We start from the raw sequence: 18087 nt of genomic DNA on the forward strand, positions 1-18087 counted from the left end.
GTATGAATGTGTTTCCCCCACCCCCTTGTCTCTGACAGCCTGTCAAGAGGGAGGAGCTCTTTGTGACATCAAAGCTATGGAATACCAAGCATCACCCAGAAGATGTGGAGCCAGCCTTAAAGAAATCTTTGAAAGATCTGAAATTGGATTACCTGGATCTGTATCTCATGCACTGGCCACATGCCTTCGAGTGAGTCCCACACGGGAGGAGAGCAAGAAGTATAAAGGCAGTACGGGCCATCTGTTTCTCAATGGAGGGTAGTTACTGTGAGGCTGTCAATTTCTTACCCCAGATATTGCCTGCAAGCAATTTCTTGGTATAGGTGGTTAGTGTTGCTCTCCCTCCAAATATGTGTATGTATTTTACCTAAGGACAAAGAGTGTTTCCTGTTCATCCCAGTTCTTTGCCTTGGAACTGAGTTTTAGAATTACATGAAGTCTGGAAACCGCCTCCCAGGAAGATGAATTCTTCCCCCCCCCCCCCCCCCCGATAATTGTGCTCACTCATTTACAACTATAAAGCTCAATGAATAAATGTAGTGCAGTTTAAAAATCAGATATGACTTAATTTAACTTTTTTAGTACATGTAACACCATTGTAAATGCTGGAGGCAGATGGGGTGGATGTTAATAACTTGTTAATAACTTGTGACACCCCCCCTTGATATAGTAACCTCATGAATTCTGGGGAGTCCTGACCCCCAGTTTGAGAACCCCAACATGTAACATGTCTATAAAGTTGGTCCAGCCTTTGAATATTCCATGTGTCCAAAGTATCTGTCACATTTCCCAAATTACAGTTTGGCCAACACTAGGTGGCTGTAGGTTTTTACCTGGAAGTGGCCTAACTGGAAGAACCAGGATTAATGAAACACATCCTTGCTAGCATAAACTGATGCAGTTGCATTGACTTCAATGGGGATATGTCAGTTTATTCCAGCTGACAATCTGACCTATTATGAAGGGAAAATCTTCCCAAAGGTAAGATCTGTTAGTGAGGAGTAATCTCCAAGGGCAATGGTGAAGTCAGACTTGAGTTTGGGCTTGAATAATCTAATATTGGACTGGGTAAAACACTTAAGTGTCCACTGTAGGGGCCAATTGTGTTGTCTGTTCTCCTACAGCTAAACATGACCTGTTATAATGTAAGTGAGAGTCTCTGTCAGACCAGTTACACAAGATACTCTCAGCAGATCAGGTCCCTATGAGATTCAGAGAGACTCAAATTCTTGCCTCCTGGAAGCAAAGAGGGGCTTCCATTTTTTAGAAGTGTCACTTTTTTCTGGAAATGGACAGTGAGTATCAGTGTGTTGAATCATAGAATGCTAGGACTGGAAGGGACCTCGAGAGGTCATCAAGTCCAGTCCCCTGTCCTCATGGCAGGACCCAGTACTGTTTAGACCATCCCTGATAGACATTTATCTAAACTACTCTTAAATATCTCCGGAGATGGAGATTCCATAACCACCCTAAGCAATTTATCCCAGTGTTTAACCACTCTGACAGTTAGGAACTTTTTCCTAACGTCCAACCTAAACCTCCCTTGCTGCAGTTGAAGTAGATGATACAAAAAGACTGTTTGGCACCTAATATGCCCCTTTATGTAACTTGGCTATGTCACTACACTACAAAGAAAAGTTGGAAAAAGATACGCAAACCACAATTTGCATATCTTTTTCCGCTTTTCTTTCTAAAGTAGCTTTTCTGAAATTTGGCATGTCTACACGGTGCCAGATTTTGGAAAAACCTCCTCTTTCAACACATCCCTTCTTCCTCGTAAAACGAGGTTTACAGCAATGTCGAAAAAGTGCATCCACTTTTCCGAAATTTTTTTTGGGAAAGTGGACGTGTTCCTTGGACGTGGCATAGCTTTTCCGGAATACCTCTGATACCCCGGAAAAGAGCTGCAGTCTAGATGTAGCCCTAGTGAGGTAGTGTGTTAAAGGTTCTAGTCTCTAGACAATCAAATGCAAAACCAAACCTACTGTATGGGGAAGTTGAGCCCAAGGGTTGTACTTAAATGGGAACTAAAACTGATGCTGTCAGTTAGAACTACAGTGTCTCTGGGTCCTGAGGACAAACCCTCTCACCCCAATACACATAAAGCTAGAAGTGAAACCATGTTTCCGGAGCATTTCTGTTGACATGTGATGCTGTTTTTCCCCTTACAGGGTTTCATAAGGCTGTATTCTAAGTTATATTTGGTACTAAGTCTACCCGTGCGCATTGAGCAAGAACCCTCCCATTGACTCTGATCCCTCTTACCATCTCATGCCATTTTCACAATCCCAACATTTTCCTTTCAACTAGGAGAGCATCGGAAAGTCTCTCACCAAAACCCAAGGCAGTAATGCACCTGGTCGCAGATGCTCCTTAAGTAGCTTGGTCAACCACCATCCCATCTTGCATTCCTCTGAATGCAGTTGTATCCCCTTCACAAGGCACAGTTGTGCCACCATGCCAACCAGATTCTGTGTGTGTTTAGAAGTGTCTATTATGGCTAATTGCAAACATTCCTTATCCAGAGATGGCAAGATGTGATTTTTTTTTTTTAAAGGCTTATTCCCACTGAGAGTTGAACTCAAATCCACGGCTGATGCTGTAGTACAGTGCCAGGGAAAGGAAATATTTACAGGTGTTCTCTTCTGGATGAGCCTACAACCAAAGTCTCTTTGGTAGCAGGTTGGCTGTAGGTGGAGTTTAAAAATGCTGTAGGTGCCTTTTCAAAATTGATGAAGGGATTACCACTGTGTTCTGGCAAACATTTTCTCTTTCAATCAAATATTTTCTAAGGGCAGAGCCTGTGGGTTAACCGTTGTTTGAGTGTATAATGATTGCCATGTTTTCATACAATCATAGCACTACAGATAGGTAGCTTTGAGTACTCTGCAGGAAGTTACCTTGACTAAGACAGACCTCCTATTACAAACCAGTTTTCCAAGTGCTAAAGAAGCATATTGGAATCTAGAGGAGATGTATGCTTATCTCAATCAGTACCTTGTAAAGCATGTATTGAACTTTTACTAGTATTTGAAAGAATGTTTCTTTTATTGACATATACCGTACTATTGTGTGTGTGCTGTGTGATTATACCGTGTCTTCGCAATGTTGTAGACGAGGAGATACTCTTTTCCCAAAGAACCCCGATGGCATGATGCGTTTTGACTACACTCACTACAAGGAAACCTGGAAGGCTATGGAGAAGCTGGTGGAGAAAGGTCTGGCGAAGGCCATTGGGCTGTCCAACTTCAACAGCCGACAGATTGATGACATCCTCAGCATAGCTGCTATCAAACCTGCTGTGCTACAGGTGAGACAAACACAGGCCCACAGGCAGGAGGGGGCCCACAGTGTGAAAGGGCAAGGTCTGTGCAGAAAAGCTACATGAATGACTACTAATCTTTATGCATATCCTGGCCATCGGAGGAGTAAGCTCATATGAGTACTATTTGCTGAGCACAAATAATGTGCATAGTGTGTGTGACCATGGGGCAGAGCAGGCACCAGTAAAGGGATGGGCACAGCACCCATCCTATTTGTGTTTGCATGAGTGGGTTTCATCCTGCATGTAGATTAGTGTGGTCCTGAGGGCTGCCCTAACTTATGTCTTCCTTCTGTAGTCCCTTGCAGGACTGCAGAATACTTGGGAGTGCAAGAATGCCCTGGCCATGGCTTTTCCCATCTCCTGTCTGCCCCTTACCTCCCCCGAAATGACACCTGTATCCAGTACTCCTGCAGAGATGGCACAGAGCCAGGTCTCTGCCTAAGCCAGGAGTCCCTTGTGCTGGGGCAATTGCCTGGGAGAAGGGTTTATGCCTGTCCTGTAGCCCTTTATGCCAGCCTTGCCGCATGAAGTTGACAGGCTAACATCCCTGCTATGCAGCCTGATTCCTTTGCTACCGCCTGCAAGGTGGCCTCTCATTCCTGCTAGCAGTAAATTCTTACATCATTGTGGGAATCCCAACAACTGAAACAGACTTCAGTCCTCTTCTTTTTTCTGTTGTTGTGCACTTAAATTTCTATTTTGTTGTTGGCTTTGTTGTTGTTGTTTTTTATTGAGGTCTGCTCACTGTGTATTCACTGTGCATTGCTTTAACAGGTGGAATGCCATCCCTACCTTGCTCAGAATGAGTTAATAGCTCACTGTAATAAGCAAGGGCTGGTAGTAACAGCATACAGTCCCCTTGGCTCTCCTGATCGAATGTGGAAGCACCCTGATGAACCAGTACTTCTAGAAGAATCTGGGATCAAAAAGCTGGCAGAAAAATATAGCAGATCACCTGCTCAAATCCTCCTCCGGTACTAAACAGTTCTGAAAAGGGGGGGGGGGATTCATCCCTGTCCCTATTGACACAAGTAAAGCACCGTTATAAAGGGGTTCTGACTGAGACAGTATTTTTGTCAATAGAGTATTAGAACCACAAAGCACTTTTCTACTTGGCAAACACTATTTTCTCCTCTATTTCTTCTGTAGCTCAAGTCAGTCTAAGGTTTTGATTCTGTACGGTGTTGAGCACTTGAAAGAGTCATGGTAGTTGTAAGTGGGAGGTAAAGGGCATCAGCAACATCTGGGCTGGATGAAGAGGTTTGCTTCATCCTTTGCCATCCCCATCTTCAATCACAGCCCCACAAATGTGGGACTAGAGTTGGTTAGTTAGCTGGGAGAAGGATGAGCTCGTGCTCAAGGGAGTAGAAAGAACTGGGGACTCTTCTTGGTTTACCTTACGCTTGAAGTTACTAGGGTCAAAATTTTCTAAACAGTTTGGCAGTCCAGCCTGAGACGTGATGGGTGGGTCTAGACTGGCAAGACTTTGCGCAAAAGCAGCTGCTTGTGCGCAAAAACTTGCCAGCTGTCTACACTGGCCGCTTGAATGTGCGCAAGAGCACTGACGTTCTAATGTAAGAATTCAGTGCTTCTTGCGCAAATACTTTGACGCTCCTGCTCAGGGATAAGCCCTCTTGCGCAAGAGGGCCAGTGTAGACAGGCACCTTAATTTTTTGTGCAAGAAAGCCCAATGGCTAAAATGGCCATAGGAGCTTTCTTGTGCAAAAGCACGTCTATACTGGGCACAGATGCTTTTGCGCAAAAGCAGTTTTTGTGCAAAAGCATCCGTGCCAATCTAGATGCTCTTCTGCGGAAATACTTTTAATGGAAAAACTTTTCCGTTAAAAGTATTTCCTCAAAATCATGCCAGTCTAGACGCAGCCCTTGAGTTTGATTATTATTTATTTGTTTGTTTGTTTTTCAAAACTGATCACTCATGGTTCTCACTGAAATAGTCTAGTGACCATTCCATTTTGCTCAAAATTGGTGTTGAGGGGTACGAAGATTAAACCCATGACCACCTCACAGCCATAAAATGCCCAGAGACAGGTAGAAGGTGCAGAGAGTAAACACACCACCAAGTGAAAGAGGGAATTTTTTGCTTAAACAAAAGTTTCTGGTTTGTTGCCCGCCCACCCCTTGGTTATATGAGTAGAAGTTGAGGTTTTTCTTCCTTCCCTGTGTAATAGGTGGCAAGTGCAGCGTAAGGTGGCTGCCATTCCCAAGAGTGTCACTCCTGCCCGCATTCTGCAAAATCTCCAGGTAAGAGCTTTTCCCATAGAAGCAGACTTATTAACAATACCAATGCGGCAAAATATGTTAGTAACGGAGCAACAGCAAAAACAAGGTTGTTCAGCCAAAGACTCGTTACCAGTACTGCAGTTCTGTACGGGCATGTACACAACAGATGGGTGGGAAGAATTTTTGGAAAAGAAACTCCTTTAAGTTCTGAGTGACAGAAGGGTTTGATCACATACTACTAGTTTTTAGATAAAAATCCCTCGTCCTTAACTTAGCACTGGAGTTTGCCCTTGTCTTAGATAAATAAACAATAATTTTTCTTAAAATGCTACCAGCAAAGCTGCTTTTTGCTTTTTTTGGAAAAGCTAGGACTTTCAATTTAATCAGTTAACTTGTATGATTGACTCCAAAACATTAATCACAATTAAAAAATGTAATTGTGATTAATCACACTTTGAAACTATAGAATACCAATTGCAATTTATTAAATATTTTGGAAGATTTTCTATATTTTCAAACATTGGTTTCAATAAAAGCACAGAATGCAAAGATCACAGTGTTCACTTTATTTTTATCAGAAATATTTTCACTGTAAAAATGATAAAGGAAATAGTATTTTCCAATTCCCCTCAGACAAGTACTGTAGTATCATGCCCTGAATAAAGACCTCCAGGTTTAGCCCTGCATCTATTTATTTTTTATCAAATTGCTTCAACCCCTGTTAATGAACAAATGTAAAAAATAGAGAACCAATCCTGACAAGTAGAGACCTGGGATTTGGCCCATTTAGAGGTTTTTTTTCCCTTCTTTTAATCTCTAATGTCTAATGCTTTCCAATGGGAAAGGAAGTCTCTTCATCAGGAGGCTATCAAGATTACATCTTCCAGTATGATTGTTAATTCCTTTGTAATACTGTTTCAAAGAGAGTGTTTAATAATTTACCCTTTATAGAGGAAAATATAGAGATTAGAAATTCTAATAGTGCATATTGCACTGAGCTTTTTCCTCTAAAGCCCAGACAAAAGCATATTGTAATTACATTTTTAAATTATTCCTGTCTGTTGTTGGGGGGGGGGGGGTGTGTGTGTGTGTGTGTGTGTGTGTGTGTGTGTGTGTGTGTGTGTGTGTGTGTGTGTGTGTGTGCGCGCGCGCGCACAGAGCTCTAAAAGGGCAGTTGCAATTTACCATGTCCAATCTATGCAAATGTCGGTACTGTTGCAGGGCCCCAGGTTGATGCTTCAAGGTGTTTCTAAATCACTCTGTGCCCTGGTAAACCGAGGCAAGCAGGTGCAAGTCTTACTTAGTTGCAAACCACCCCCCATTGTTTGTCGGATCTCTGAGGGAGAGGGTCGGAGGCAGGTGGGCTATAATTGTTACAAAGGGAGTGTGACAGGGTGGCAAGGTTCGGGGGCTATATAGACTGGCAACCAAGAATAAAGCTTGAATTGTTGTCGTTTTAGGTGTTCGACTTTAATCTCACAGGAGAAGAGATGGATTACATTGGAAGTCTGAATAAAAACTGGCGCTACATTGTGCCAATGGTTACAGTAAGTTTCTCTGGCTGACCATGGGAGCAGGGCGGAGAAAGTGTGTGTGTGCTTGCGTTGTTTGCTTCTCTGTTCTTTCTTTCTTCACCCCCTGCAACAGCTATCTGTGAACAAAGCCCTGCATCTTATTAGGGTAATGAAGCTGGAGAAAGCCTTTTCATAAAAGATTGATGAACTTGCTTGAATTAGAGCAATTATACCAGGTGTCCCGAATTCACCATAGGAAAATATGGTCACCCTAATCTAACCCGTTAACATCTAACCTTATTAACATTAACTGACCTTCTGACACTGGCCAGTGCCAGGTGCCCCAGAAAGAATGAACAGAACAGGGACTCATCAAGTGATCCCTCTCTTGTCACCCATTCCCAGCCTCTGACAAACAGAGGCTAGGGACACTATTCCTGCCCATCCTGAGTAATAGCCATTGATGGACCTAACCTCCATGAATGTATCTAATTCTTTTTTGAACCCTGTTAAAGTCCTAGCCTTTACAACATCCTTTGGCAAGGAGTTCCACTATGTAAAGAAAAACTTCCTTTGGTTTGTTTTAAACCTGCTACCTACTAACTTCATTTGGTGACCCTTAGTTCTTGTGTTATGGGAAGGAGGAAATTATTCTTTTTTATTCACTTTCTCCACACCAGTCATGATTTTATAGACCTTTCTCAAATCCCACCTTTAGTCATCTCTTTTCCAAGCTGAAAAATCCCAATATTATTAGTCTCTGCTCAGATGGCAGACATTCCATATCCCTAGTTGTTTTTTGCCCTTTTCTGAACTTTTTCCAGTGCTAAGGCATCTTTTTTTCAGATGGGACAGTCACATCTCTCACACTATTCCAGATGTGGGCATACCATGGATTTATACAGAGGCATTAAAATATTCTCTGTCTTTATGATCTATCTCCTTCTTAATGATTTCCAACACTCTGACTGCAACTGCACATGGAGTGGATGTTTTCAGAGAGCTATCCACAATGACCCCAAGATCTCTCTTTTGAGTGGTATTAGCTAATTTAGTCTCCATCATTTTATATGTATAGTTGGGATTATGTTTTCCAATGTACATTACTTTGCACTTATTAACATTGAATTTCATCTGCCATTTTGTTGCCCGGTCTTTTAGTCATGTGAGATCCTTTTGAAGCTCTTGAGTCTGCTTTGTCCTTAACTCTCTAGAGCAGTTTTGTACCTACCTCCCAGCTTGCCTGGACAGAATATTTAGTGAATGCATGTGTGCAATGTTTGCAGACACACCTGATTGCTGACGGTGATCCTTTCTAGTTTTGATACTCATGTTGCTAACAGAGCTGTTGACTAATCAATAACAAAATACGGTAAGAATATGTACCTGGTAGCTGGAATATTTAGGTGCCTTTGTTATATGGAAGAAACTATGAGCATGATGGTGATTCACTGAGCAGATACTGAGACAAAAGAAGGTAGTTCAAAGTGCCAGCGAGGAAGAGGCTACATGCTGGGCAGCTGAGCTTCAAAGATGAAAAGTGAAACAGGAAACAATGAGATGGGAAGAATTTAAAATAGGAACGTATTGCCCCAATGTGTGTGTGGGATCCTCTGTTCACGCTTTTCTGATTTTAAGAAGTGTTTCCTGATCTCCAAATACCACTTATTTAAAAACCAAGTGCCTTTGAAAAATCTCGTGTATCAAATCTATACTATCTAGGTCTTTAGCATGGCATCTGAGTACCTAAAATTACACTTGATAGGACATGTGTTTTTTTCTTGCTTTACCAAGCTAGCATGAAACCACAGCAGCTAATAGGGGCTAAGGTCTAAGGGCAAGATTAAAAACATTGATAGGGAATGGATCATTTGATGTGTACATGTTCTGTTTGTTCCCTTTGGGCCATTAAGCATTGGCCACTTTTGGAAGACAGGCTACTGGGCTAGATGGACCTTTGGTCTGACCCAGTCTGGCCGCTCTTATGTTCTTGTCTAAAGTTTTATTCTTAAGTTCAAATTTAGGTGTCTGTCTAAGTGGTTTGATTTCCTCCTTCCTGTGGAAGAAAACATTGTCCCTCACTCTGAGTTTGTAAGCAACAAGTAGCCAGAGGCAGTTTTATTACGAGCTGCAGCAAGGGAAAAACTGGTTCGGACAGGGGGGGAGTTCCCCCCCCTCACCGAGGCAGATCTTTGAATACAAGCAATTATGAAGCAGTTTATATACTGTCTATTAAATATAATAACAATTAGTCTCCTTCCCATTACAAACACCAATGGCTAACAGTTATTTAGTTCCACCCAGATGCTCCTTATCTCAAGGTCCCTGCCAGAGTCAGCATTCTATCCTTATCTCCGTATGGAGGCGAGAGGCGAAGGCAGCGTCTAATTACAGATCTCGCGTTGTCAGGCCACAGACTTAGCCTGACTCTTGCTCTCTTGTTAACAAGACCAAGATGGCTGCACACAAATTCCCTTATTCCCTTTTCCTGCCTCCACATTCCGCTCTCTATAAAGGCTAATATCAGCACCTGTTGTGGGGGAAGGGGGGGGCGAGATAGGAAGAGGTATGTAATCATAAGTGGGTATCTGTGTCAAATCAATACTTCCCTAAATAAATCAGTGACAAAGGTACACATTTAGGCAGAGCACTAGATGACCACAAAACAGGAAGGTGCATGATTGACAGGTGTGCGTGCCAATCTGTTATTGAATAAGCAGCTATACTTTGGAGCATATTTGATTTTTATTTCAAGGTCTCTGTGGATAGGGCATTTGGTAACTACCGCTCTTAACACCCTCCCTCCAAATAAGGTGAATGCACCCCTGAAAAATCTCTCGTGAGCCAGATTTCTACCTCTTGTGTTTTGTGTAGCCAGACGGTTGTACAAAGAAACAGCAAATGATATTGGAATGGAACCCAGCTCAGGGGTGTACTGCTAACAAGCATACTTACCTGCAAGAAGTGCTGTCTTACACAGAGCACTTTTGAGAAATAGGGGAACATGGAGGAAAGGAAAGATGAGTGGAGAATATGAATTTCTGGAAGGTGTGGAGGAGTTGTTGACTTTCCTGTCCAAGGAGGATCACTTTCTCAATGAGAGAGTTTTAAAAAAAATGCACAAAGATCCCAAGATGGCTTTGTCCGTGGAGATTTGGGGGGCTCTGGCTTAGCAATTGGTCAAACTTTTGAATATTTTAATACACTTTTAAATCTGAAGATTAATCATGTTTAAAACTCCCAACATGTTTCCATGTGCTGGTTAGTCCTCTGCATTTTAGTCACTGCTTCCAGTGCCCCCTAGTGGTCTGGTTGAAGAACAAAATTGTAGCATACACACTAAATCAGGGGTGTCCAAACTTTTTTCAAAGAGGGCCAGATTTGAAGAAGTGAACATGCGTGAGGGCCGTCCCCGCACTCTCAGCCCCAAGGCGGAGGGCCCGCGGGGTCGGAGGTGGGTGGAGAGCGCAGGGCACGCCGGCCTCCCGGCGGCCCGGGGGCAAAGCGAACCCGCAGCCGAGCGGGGGAGCGGGGCTGCGGACGTGCCCTACAGGGCAGGCTCTAGGACCGCAGAGGCCATGGGCGGCGGCGGCGCGGCCGGAAGCAGCGCGCTGGGCGCGCCAGTTCAAAAGAGCGCCGGGGAGCCAGGAGAGGGGGAGGAAGCGGGGGCCGTATTAAACCGGAACACGGGCCGCAATTGGCCCGCGGGCCGGACTTTGGACATGCCTGCACTAAATAATTAATGAGATCTAAGCTGTTGGTTTCAAAGAAGTAGGTGGAAAATTTACTAGTAGATATGTTTCTGAGATTTTTTTTTTTTTCTTAAGAACATAAGAACAGCCATTCTGGGACAGACCAAAGATCCATTAGCTAGTTGATAGGGGCGCCTCTGCCTTTGAAACGTAGCAAGAGTCTGGTCAGCTCTTGCTACATTTCAAAAGCAAAGTGCAGCTGGGAGCACGGGTCCAGTGGGAGACTCACTGCTGGGCACTTCTGCCTTTGAAATGTAGCAAGAGCTGACCAGACTCTTGCTATGTTTCAAAGGCAGAGGCGCCCTTATCAACTAGTTGATGCAAATTACATAAACTATTTGATTAGCTGATTAATCTAAATTTAACATCCTTAATCTATATGCAGTATTCAAGATGTGGGTGTACCATGGATTTAAAAAGAGGCAGTAAAATATTCTCTATCTTATTCTCTTTCCTTTTAAAAATTATTTCTAACATTCTGTTTGCTTTTTTAACTGCTGCTGCACGTTTGAGTGGTTGTTTCCAAAGAACTATCCACAATGACTTCAAGATCTCTCTCTTGAGTAGTTATAGCTAAATTAGTCCCCATCATTTTGTGTGTATAGTTGGGATGGGATTATTTTTTCCAGTGTGCATTACTTTACCATTTATCAACATTAAATTTCATTTGCCATTTTGTTGCCCAATCACTAGTTTGAGATCTTTTCAAAGCTCTTCACAGTCTGCTTTGGTCTTAACTATTGAGCAGTTTAGTATCCTCTGGAAATTTTGCCACCTCACTGTTTACCCCTTTCTCCAAATTGTTTATAAATAGGTTGAATAGGATTGGTCCCAGTACAGATCCCTGAGGGACACTACCAGTTATGTGTCTCCATTCTGAAAACGGACCATTTATTCCTACCCTTTGTTTCCTGTCTTTTAACCAGTTATCAGTCCATGAGAAGATCTTGTCTCATCCCATGATAACTTCCTTTACTTAAGAGCCTTTGGTGAGGGACCTTGTCAAAGGCTTTCTGGAAATCGAAGTATACTATATCCACTGGCTCCCCCTTGTCCACATGTTTGTTGACGCCCTCAAAGAACTCTAGTAGATTAGTAAGGCAGGATTTCCCTTTACAGAAACCATGTTGGCTTCCCCCCAAAAAATTATGTTCATCTATGTGTCTGATAATTTTTATTCTTTGCTATAGTTTCAACTGATTTGCCCGGAACTGATGTTAGACTTACCGGTCTGTAATTGCCAGCATCACCTCTAGAGCCCTTGTTAAATATTGGCGTCATATTAGCTATCTTCCAGTCATTAGGTACAGAAGCTGATTTAAAGGTTAGGTTACAAACCACAGTTAATAGTTCTGCAATTTCACATTTTGATTTTTTTTCAGAACTCTTGGGTGAATGCCATCTGGTCCTGGTGACTTGTTACTGTTAAGTTTATCAATTTGTTCCAAAACTTCCTCTAATTACACCTCAGTCTGCGTCAATTCCTCTGATTTGTCACCTAAAAAGAATGGCTCAGGTTTGGGAATTTCCCTAACATCCTCAGCCATGTAGACTGAAGCACAGAATTCATTTAGTTTCTCCGCAATGACCTTATCGTCTTCGAGTGCTCTTTTAGTATCTCAATCATCCAGTGGCCCCACTGGTTGTTGAGCAGGCTTCCTGCTTCTGATGAACTTAAAAAACATTTTGCTATTACTTTTTGAGTTTTTGGCTAGCTGTTCTTCAGACTCCTTTCTGGCTTTTCTTATTATATTTTTACACTAAATTTGACAGAGTTTATGCTCCTTTCTATTTTCCTCACTAGGATTTAACTTCAACTTTTTAAATGATGCTTCTTTATCTCTCTCTGCTTTTTTAGTTGATCATTAAGCCACGGTGGCACTTTTTTGATTGTCTTACTGTTGTTGTGGGGTTTTTTTTAATTTGGGGAATACATTAAAGATGGGTCTCTATTATGGTGTCTTTAAAAAGTTTCCATGCAGCTAGAAGGGATTTTTTTTTCACTGTACCTTTTAATTTCTGTTTAACTAACCTCCTAATTTTTGTGTAGTTCCCCTTCCTGAAATTAAATGCCTCAGTGCTAGGCTGCTGAAGTGTTTTTCCCACCACACAGATGTTAAATTTTATTATACTAGGGTCACTATTTCTAAGCGGTCCAGTTATATTTACCTCTTGAACCAGATCCTGCGCTCCACTTAGGACTAAATCAAGAATTGCCTCTTCCCCTTGTGGGTTCCAGAAATGGATGCTCCAAGAAGCAGTCATTTAAAGTATTTTGATTGCCTCTCTAATCTCCCTTAACATTTACATAGTCACTATCACTGTCCTGGTTGGGTGGATAATAATATATCACTACTGCTATACAGTACTTTTATTACTAGAGCATGGAATTACTACCCATAGAGGTTCGATGGAACATTTTGGTTTATTTAAGATTTTTACTTAATTTGATTCTACATTTTCTTTCACGTATAGTGCCACTCCCCCACCAGCATGACCTGTTCTGTCTTTCCGATATATTTTGTACCCTGGTATGACTGTGCTCCATTGATTGTCCTGATTCCACCAAGTTTCTGTGATGCCTATTATATCAATATCCTCCTTTAATACGAGGCACACTAGTTCACCCATCTTATTATTTAGATGTCTAGTGTTTGTGTATAAATGCTTTAAAAATGTAGCACTATTTATCTGTCTGCCATTTCCTGATGTTAGACTCTTTTTCATTTGATTGTTTCTCATCTGATCCTGCCTATACTTTATCATTTTCCATCCTTTCCTCACTAGAGCATAAAGAATCTCTATTAATAGACCTCCCCAAGAGATGTCTCTGTCCGATCCATGTGCTCCTCCACATTTGTTGGCTTTCCCCCAACCCTTAGTTTAAAAACTGCTCTAAGACCTTTTTAATGTTAAGTGCCAGCAATTTGGTTTGGGTGGAGCCCATCCTTCCTGTATAAGCTCCCCCTTTCCCAAAAGTCTCCCCAGTTTCTAATAACTGCAGTTCCTGCTGTCTTATTCCATCTCTAACATTAGATGCATACAACTGGTAGTTAGCTTCACAGAAGGAAATTTTAGCTGGCTGGCGGAGCTTGGCTCCTTGGAAGGTACACCTCCTTCTTTTGGAAGCTTTCGGTGTAGTGTAAAAAATGCCTTCTGCTCAAAAGAGGACATGGATGAAATCCTGCTCCAAATGATGTCAAATGGGACTTTTGCTAAGACTTCAGTGGAGCCAGAGGTTCCTACTATGTGTTTAGTAGATAGGAGTCAGAACTCCTGAATTCATTAACCAACCCTGCCACTGACTCACTGTGCAACTTGGAGCAAGTTACCTAACTTCTCTCTCTTGGTGTATCCATTTGTCAAGCCAACATAACTACACTTTTCTCTCTAGTGTCTCACAGAAGTGTGGCTAGTTAAACGAATAGATTATATTTTAAGTGCTTTGCAAAGTACACAGATTATAGCCATTATTAGACAAATATTGTAAATAAGAAATCCTAATTATTCTTAATCCATTCTTCAAGCAGGGCTGCCAATTTTGGTTGGATATATTCCTGGAAATTTCTTTGTGACGTAATCTTTAATTAGTGGAGACTCCAGGTCAATCCTGTAGGATTGGCAAGTGTATCCTCAAGTCCTAGCTACTGGAACATGATTTCTGTTCAGGCTACACAAAATTATCTTGGAAAGAGAAGATTTTTCTAGTAATACTATGCCTTGGGAGCAGTGACTGTTAAATATGTCCTTGCTAAAGACTGGGACGTAAAGGAAACTAGATTCTGCATGGTTCTGTTTTTACTGTCAAGCAAGAACTGGCTTTTTAACTTTCTGACTCAGATTGTCTTTTTATTTCACAGGTGGATGGAAAACTAGTAGCAAGAGATGCTGGACATCCGCTTTACCCCTTCAATGACCCATATTAAGCACAGTAGATTAGGTATTAGAATTAGGACTCCATGCACTCATTCCCAAAATAGTGGTTGCCATAGTTTATCAAAAATCTTTCCAAATAAAACCGGACGTTCTAAATATTAGGTTTCTATGGGTTTTCTGATAGCATACTTTATTACATAACATCTTCCTGACGTTGCAATACCTACATTGTGCTCATGAGACTTCATATAATACATGCTTGCTGCTATGAGGAAATGTATGGTGTTAATGGGGGAAGAGTGAGGGAATCAATATCATGAAAGATACATAGACACTGAAAATGTAAAACTAGGATAAGACATTCGTTTTGAATTGGGATAAGTGTGTAAAACCATTCTGAAGTCTTCGAGGCCAAGTGTGTGGATGGGGGTGGGGAACAGAACAATTTTTAAAAAGCAAATTGCTGCTCAATTGTTTATTACTACATTTGTTTCCTAAAAGAGAAGTAGAAAGCCATTGCCAATCTTTCTACCTAATGCAGCCTCAGCAGCAACTGTCCAATTCAGTTTTTGGGACTGGATTAGTTCCTAGCGATGCCACATGTGCTTCTAGGGCTTGCTGGAAGGAACCTTGTAACCTCTTTGCAGAGTAGCTAGCATGGTCTCATGATGATGCTGGATCGGGAGCCAGAAGAACTGGGTTCTATTCCAGACTCTGCTATTGTCCTCCAGCATGACCTTGAGCAAGTCACTTCCTCTCTAAGCCTCTGCCTGCCCTGTTGGTGATAGCTCTTCAGCGTAGACACTGGGATGGGCACTAATATTTGATGGGGGAGGGGCACTCCAAGAATTTAAGTGGTCAAGGGCTGCACTTTGCATTAGGGATGTCAATGAATAGTTGACTACCCATTTAATCAGTAAGCCTGGGTTAATCCTGTTGACTACACACAATACCATCTCCTCCCCCCCCCCCCCCCGCTACCCTTATATTAGCTGGCTCCCATGAGCACCAGATCCCGAGGAGCCACCTGCCTTCCTCCCCCCTTCATGCTGCTGCCTCTGCTAGAAAAATTATTTTAATCTACATGCGTTTTCACCTTTTTTGGGTCATTTTCTGCTCTTAAAGAATGTATCCAGTTTTTATGGCTTGACCTGGATGTAGAAAATTGTGAATGCCAGGAACCTAATTAAAGCATTTTTAAAAGATATTCTCTCAACCAATGCCTGGGGCTTCAGTAGAAAATGCAAGGAATACAATATTAGACAACTAAGGAATAAGCAGTTCATAATCAAATGTCTTTCTAACCCACATCTGCTAGAGGTTAATTTGTACCTGAAGCTGGAAGGCTTGTACTGATGGATTGATAAATATCTGTGAATATTCTGTTCCTTTTAAAAAAAAAAATTGTACTAAATTGTTGGAATAAATTACACCTTGAGGTATTGAGTTCCACATGTTAATTATGGATTGCTTGCATTTAAATTTTCCAGTTGTATTGGATTTTAATTTGCTGCCCTTCAATATAATTAAACAGGCCCTTGTTCCTGGATTATGCAAAAGGATAACCATGTTGTTCTACTCATGTTACTTTATCATTCATAAGAATGGCCAGACTGGGTCAGACCAAAGGTCCATCTAGCCCAGCATCTTATCTTCTAACGGGTCAATGCCAGATGCCCCAGAGGGAGTGAACAGAACAGGGAATCATCACGTGATCCCTCCCATGTCACCCATTCCCAGCTTCTGACAAACAGAGGCTAGGGACACTGTTCCTACCCACCCTGGCTAATAGACATTGATAGACCTAACCTCCATGAATTTATCTAGTTGTTTTTTGAACCCTGTTAATGTCCTAGTCTTCGCAACAAGGAGTTCCACAGGTTGACTGTGCGCTGTACGAAGAAAAACTTCCTTTTGTTTGATTCATAATTGATCTATCACCATCACATTTCCTCTTAGGCTTTATAGTTCTAATTGTGTTTTTGCTAGCCTTTCCAGGTCGGGGGGCTATGTCTACACTGCCCCCATTTTGTGCAAAAATATGCAAATGAGGCGAAGCATGGAATATGGCCACGCCTCATTTGCATAATTAATGAGGCTCCATTTTTGCATAAGAGGCTTTTGTGCAAGATTCGTTCTTCTACTTTTTTTCCCCAGAAAGAACAGCTCTTGCGCAAGAGGGGTTTTTGTGCAAAAACGGAGCCTCATTAATTATGCAAATGAGGCATGGTGATATTCCACACTGTCTCATTTGCATATTTTTGCACAAAATGGGGGCAGTGTAGACATAGTCTTAGGGTATATCTACACTACAGAGTGTTTTCGGAAAAATGGCCATTTTCCCAAAAAAACTTCAATTACATCCACACTGCGTGTTCTTTTGAAAGAACAGAGGGGTTTTTCCGACATTGGAAATCTTCCTCGTAGAATGAAGAAGCCTTTTTCTGAAGGAGCTCTTTTGGAAAAAGATGTGTGTGAATGAGGAAGAGGGAGTTCTTTTGAAAGAAGAGGAAAAAGCTCAGGTGCCCTGCTGGCCACTCCATCCATAGTAATCACAGCTGAACTGCGAGATACTGTCCATTCCGTGTGGATGCTATCTTTCAAAAAAGCAAATCGCTTTTTTGATGCACTTTTGCAGTGTGGACTCTCCCTTTTGGAAGAAGCCTGAAGACTAGACTTAACCTTACTCTACTCGCAGGTAAGTCCATGCCTTTAATCCTGGGTTGGGGAACCGATTTTGGGTGGGGGACTGCTGACCCACATGATCCAGCTGAGAAAGAAAGATGCACATTCCCTTTGCACATTAGAGTCTAGAGGGGCTCAGGCTCGTACATTTTGTGTGTTCCAGCCCTGAGGTGGGATGATGGGGGGGCGGGTTGGAGCTCTGAGCTTCAGGGGCCAGATCCAGGCAAGCTGGGAGGTGCAACCTGGCCTGAGGTTCCCCATCCTTACTCTAACTCTTTGGCTATGTCTGCATTGGCATGATCTTGCGCAAATACTCTTAACGCAAGAGTTCTTGCGTTAAAGTATTTGTGCAAGAGAGCATCTACACTGGCATGTGCCTTTGCGCAAGCGATGTGCTTTTGCGCAAGAGCATCCATGCCAGTGTAGACACTCTCTTGTGCAAGAAAGCTCCGATGGCCATTTTAACCATAGGGCTTTCTTGCACAAGAAATTCATGTTGCCTGTCTACACTGGCCTCTTACGCAAGAACAGTTGCACAAAAGGGCTTATTCCTGAGCGGGAGCATCACAGTTCTTGCGCAAGAAGCCCTGATTTCATACAATAGAACGTCAGTGTTCTTGCGCAAGGACTCGCGGCCAGTGTAGACAGGCAGCAAGTTTTGGCGCAAAAGCAGCTGCTTTTGCGCAAGATCACA

At 42.3% G+C, this 18087-nt stretch overlaps 1 protein-coding gene across 1 annotated transcript in view; it reads left to right on the top strand.

The window, feature by feature from the left end:
• Positions 1 to 16168, top strand: part of AKR1A1 (aldo-keto reductase family 1 member A1) — a 39389-nt gene extending 23221 nt beyond the window's left edge. The window contains exons 4-9 of the mRNA XM_006117319.4: positions 39 to 190; positions 3115 to 3310; positions 4100 to 4299; positions 5515 to 5587; positions 7027 to 7113; positions 14693 to 16168. Coding sequence (XP_006117381.2) covers positions 39 to 190; positions 3115 to 3310; positions 4100 to 4299; positions 5515 to 5587; positions 7027 to 7113; positions 14693 to 14758 — 774 coding nt within the window. The 3' untranslated portion in view covers positions 14759 to 16168. The remainder of the gene's footprint in view (positions 1 to 38; positions 191 to 3114; positions 3311 to 4099; positions 4300 to 5514; positions 5588 to 7026; positions 7114 to 14692) is intronic.
• The last annotated feature ends 1919 nt before the right edge of the window (positions 16169 to 18087 follow it).

This window comes from Pelodiscus sinensis, chromosome 9, assembly GCF_049634645.1.
Source record: "Pelodiscus sinensis isolate JC-2024 chromosome 9, ASM4963464v1, whole genome shotgun sequence".
NCBI classification, from domain to species: Eukaryota; Metazoa; Chordata; order Testudines; family Trionychidae; genus Pelodiscus; species Pelodiscus sinensis.